This window comes from Mesoplodon mirus (assembly GCF_964341445.2).
Source record: "Mesoplodon mirus genome assembly, chromosome: 19".
NCBI classification, from domain to species: Eukaryota; Metazoa; Chordata; class Mammalia; order Artiodactyla; family Ziphiidae; genus Mesoplodon; species Mesoplodon mirus.
Genome location: NC_138995.1, coordinates 287669 through 291792, shown reverse-complemented (window position 1 = coordinate 291792; position 4124 = coordinate 287669). Strand labels below are relative to the sequence as shown.

The window sequence follows — 4124 nt, the reverse complement described above, 5'->3', positions numbered from 1 at the left end:
TCGGGGGAGGTCTGGCAGCTCTGTCCCCGCCCCTGCCCCGGGAGGAGCCGGAGCGCAGGAAGCGGCTGGGGGTCCTTGGGGCAGGGCCGCCTTCAGTCAGCCTTTAAGGTGGGGCAGGCGGGTGTGTGTGCGTGCGTGTGTGTGTTCCTGAGGCAGGATCCGACGGCTTCAGGGAGGAGGTGGTCTTGCATCGGGCCTGGAAGAGGGCTGGAAGTCTCAGAGGCAGGTCCGGAGTGGGACCCCCGTGCCCGCGACACCTGGAGGGGGAGGTGGGCTGAGCACGGGCGCGGCTGGCCAGACTGCAGTGGTCTGAGCGCCAAGCTGCCGGGACAGCCCGGGTGCCAGCTGCGCCATCTGGCGGCAGCCCTCACACTGAAGCCCGGGCACACGCCCATCACGGTGCCGCCCTCAGGAGGAGGGGCTCTGCGGATGAGTTTAAAGATGCTGAGGAAGGCAGGAGGTCTCGTAGGACCGGAGGTAGCAAGAGGCCTAGAAATGTCCGGATCTGGGCGACCGCGCCTCCAGGGAAGAGAGGAGGTGGACTGAGGACCAGGAGAGAGACACTGAGCCCACAGGGCTGGCAACTGGGGGCTTGGGGTCCTGGCTGGGAAGTGACAACTCCGGTGGAGAGGCCCGGGGCCGTGCCTGGGCTGACATTTGTCCAGCCCAGGAGGGCGGAGTGTGAGGGGCCTCCCGGTGGAGCCATGAGTTGAGCGGGACCCTGAGAGCAAGGACCCCTGCCTGCTCCCTGGCAGGACGATGCCAGTGCTCAGCCCCCAGAGGCCCCTGCTGAGTCCCCTCAACTCCACGTCCCCAGCCACCCCCCGCCTCGGGCTGGCCACCAACCAGACGGGGCCCCAGTGCCTGGAGGTGTCCGTTCCCGAAGGGCTGTTCCTCAGCTTGGGGCTGGTGAGTCTCGTGGAGAACGTGCTGGTGGTGGCCGCCATCATCAAGAACCGCAACCTGCACTCGCCCATGTACTACTTCGTCTGCTGCCTGGCCATGTCCGACCTGCTTGTGAGCGTCAGCAACGTGCTGGAGACGACCGTCATGCTGCTGCTGGAGGCCGGCGCCCTGGCCCCTCGGGCTGCCGTGGTGCAGCAGCTGGACGACGTCATTGATGTGCTCATCTGCAGCTCCATGGTGTCCAGCCTCTGCTTCCTGGGCGCCATCGCCGTGGACCGCTACATCTCCATCTTCTACGCCCTGCGGTACCACAGCCTCGTGACACTGCCCAGGGCGTGGCGGGCCATCGCGGCCGTCTGGGTGGCCAGCATCCTCGCCAGCACCCTCTTCATCGCCTACTACAACCACGCGGCCGTCCTCCTCTGTCTCGTAAGCTTCTTCGTAGCCATGCTGGCGCTCATGGCCGTGCTGTACGTCCACATGCTGGCCCGGGCGTGCCAGCACGCCCGGGGCATTGCCCGGCTCCACAAGAGGCGGCGCTCCACCCAGCAGGGCTTCGGCCTCAAGGGCGCGGCCACCCTCACCATCCTGCTGGGCACCTTCCTCCTCTGCTGGGGCCCGTTCTTCCTCCACCTCTCGCTCATCGTCCTCTGCCCTCAGCACCCCACCTGTGGCTGCGTCTTCCAGAACTTCCATCTCTTCCTCACCCTCATCGTCTGCAACGCCGTCGTGGACCCTCTCATCTATGCCTTCCGCAGCCAGGAGCTCCGGAAGACGCTCCAAGAGGTGCTGCAGGGCTCCTGGTGAGCTGCCGGGCAGAGGGAGGAGGTGCTGTCGTGCGGCCCAAGCCCTGGGTGGCCGGGGCAGTCCCTTGGCAGAGAGGACGGGCTAGGCCATCTCTGAAGGTGTGGACGCACAGACCCTCTGGGGCCCGGGAGGGGAATGGCACGAAGCTCCGGGAGGAGCTGTGGGGGATGGAGGAGGCTGGGGAGACGGCGGGGCACTGCCCACGTCTCTAGAGTCCCCCTCCCATCCAGAGACCCGCCGCACCCACTCTGGGGACTGCGCCCCCCCGCCCACTGGGATGTGAAGTGTGGTGGCAAAAGCTGTCGGCGGTGCTGCTCCAAGGACTCTGTGACCAGCAAGGAGGACGGCGTGGAGCCGCGGTGGGAGGGTGGGGCCTCTCTCTTCTAAGGCTCAGTGGTGACCGGAGAGCCAGGGCTCAGCCCGTCTGTCGACACCGCACGCCCCCGGCAGACAGTGCTGGCCAACACCTGCTCTGGGTGAAGCGGGGGCCATCGGCCTGAATCGGGGACCAGTTCCCGGGCTCCTGGGGCCAGGAAGCCGTCGGTAATAAATTGTGTGCTTGGTGCAGCCCCCTTGCCATCTGTCTTGCCTCCTTCCAGAAGCTGCCTGAAGCTTGAGGTGGAGGGGTGGGGGCGAGGCTGAGGAGGGGAAGGAAGGAAGGAGGTCCAGGAACCAGCCAGAAACCATGGCTGGCCTGCCCAGGTGAGGAAACCACAGCCCCACCTGGGGGAGAGCGTGGAGAACCTGGCCACACCCACTCGATCCTGTGCCTTTGCTTTCTCTCGGGGGCGCAAACCCCAGCCCAGAGCAACTGGAGTTGGGCAGCCACTCCCCTGCCCCCAGCCACCACGATGGTGAAAAGACCCCAGCACTGTCCAGGTGCCCTCAACTGCAGCAGAAGCAGGACCACGGTGACCCATGTGTGACCCTGGCCAGAACGTGGCCCTCTCTCGGCCCAGTCCTGCAGCCCCTCGTCCGTATCCCTGCCTCGTCCAGCGGCAGGGTGGCCCGGAGGCTGCGGTCTGCTCTCTTCCAAGCACTGCCCTTCTGGGAGGAGGGTCAGGGCTCCACCAGCCCTGGGGAGTGTGAGGCAAGGCCGCCCAGAAGGCGGTGAGGCTGTCCAGGGGCTGCAGGGGTGTCCAAGCCCCAGGGGAGTGGGCCTCTGTGGCGGACCGTGCTGACTGATGCTCGGAGCCCTTGGGTCCTCCCTCTGCTGCAGCCCTGGGCTGAGTTCCCACCCGCTTCCTCCACAGACACAGCATACATTCGACCCCCTTCCTGGTACAGGCTCAGTGGAGGAACAGTGGTGGTACCAGCCAACTCCAAGGCAGGTCTAGTAATGCCTGCAGCCCCTGCCACCCCCTGGCCAGCCACCCGAGCCCTGTCCCGGCCAGTTCCTGCCCGCCCACCACTGGCAGCTCCAGCCCTGACTGCTGACCTCGGGGCTGGGAGCTGGTTCCCAGCAGGGCCGGCTTTTGCTGGGAGACAGGATGATGAGTCAGCCTCGAGCTGGGCACCAGAGCCCTCTGGGGATGGAGGGGGAGCTGGCCTGGCCCGATGCCACCCTGCAGGGCGGCAGGGCTGGTGATGGGTCCTGGTCAACAGGATGCAAAGCTTCTTCCTTTGCTCAACAGGGAGGCGCAGCCAGCTCCAGGGAAGAGCCAAACGCTCCCAGGACCCCCTGAACGGGGACAGGGAGGGGCCCCAGGCGGCTGGAAGCCAACCACAGAAAGCCACATCATGGCCGTGTTGTGAGGGAGGGCGTCTCTCGAGAACAAAAGGCCCATTTCTAGACTTGCCAAACTGGGGAAGCTGCAAGAGGAGAAAGAGAGGGGCGCGCACACAGCTACACCACACAAGCAGTGTGAGCGCACAGACGGGAACAGGTCCGCACGCTGTGGCTGAGACCCTGAGGATTTTGTTACTGAAATATCAGGAGGACTTTATGATAGGCGGTTTCACTATAACGTCTGACCCCAGCAGACTGCTAGGCCAGTGGGTCGTCCAGCCTCTGAACTGCGTGTCCACTTCACCGCCTCCCTTCTCTCCCTTGTGCGCACACCATCTCCCTACATAGCTCCCCCAGCCCACCGAATTTCCTTGGCCTCACTTGGACCAAGACTCCAGGGGTACAGGTGACATCAGGGAGAGTGAGTCAGACAGAAACCACTGCCCTCCCCCCACCCCACCCCCCAGTCAGTTCTGTGCCTGGCTTGTTTGTGTCCTTATGACAATTCCTGACACCGATGTTCACTGAGCAGCAGCTACATGCCAGGTGCTGTGCCTGGCAGGGGTACAAAGCAGCCCCACCTGCTAGGTCCATTTGGAATCTCATGGCAGCCCCCTGGGGAAGAAGGGGCAGGTGGCATCCCCCAGTGCAGAGAAGAACAGTGAAACTCAGAGCTGCCATA

At 65.0% G+C, this 4124-nt stretch overlaps 1 protein-coding gene across 1 annotated transcript; it reads left to right on the top strand.

Annotated features, from left to right (window-relative positions):
* The first annotated feature begins 650 nt into the window (after nt 1-650).
* MC1R (melanocortin 1 receptor) lies at nt 651-2290 on the top strand. The gene has a single exon (XM_082607900.1). The coding sequence runs from the start codon at nt 760-762 to the stop codon at nt 1711-1713; it is 954 nt and encodes a 317-aa protein (XP_082464026.1). The 5' UTR covers nt 651-759; the 3' UTR covers nt 1714-2290.
* Nucleotides 2291-4124: the final 1834 nt, after the last annotated feature.

Excerpts from the sequence above, each read along its gene's own strand:
- MC1R (XM_082607900.1), top strand. The coding sequence starts at position 760 with ATGCCAGTGCTCAGCCCCCAGAGGCCCCTGCTGAGTCCCCTCAACTCC.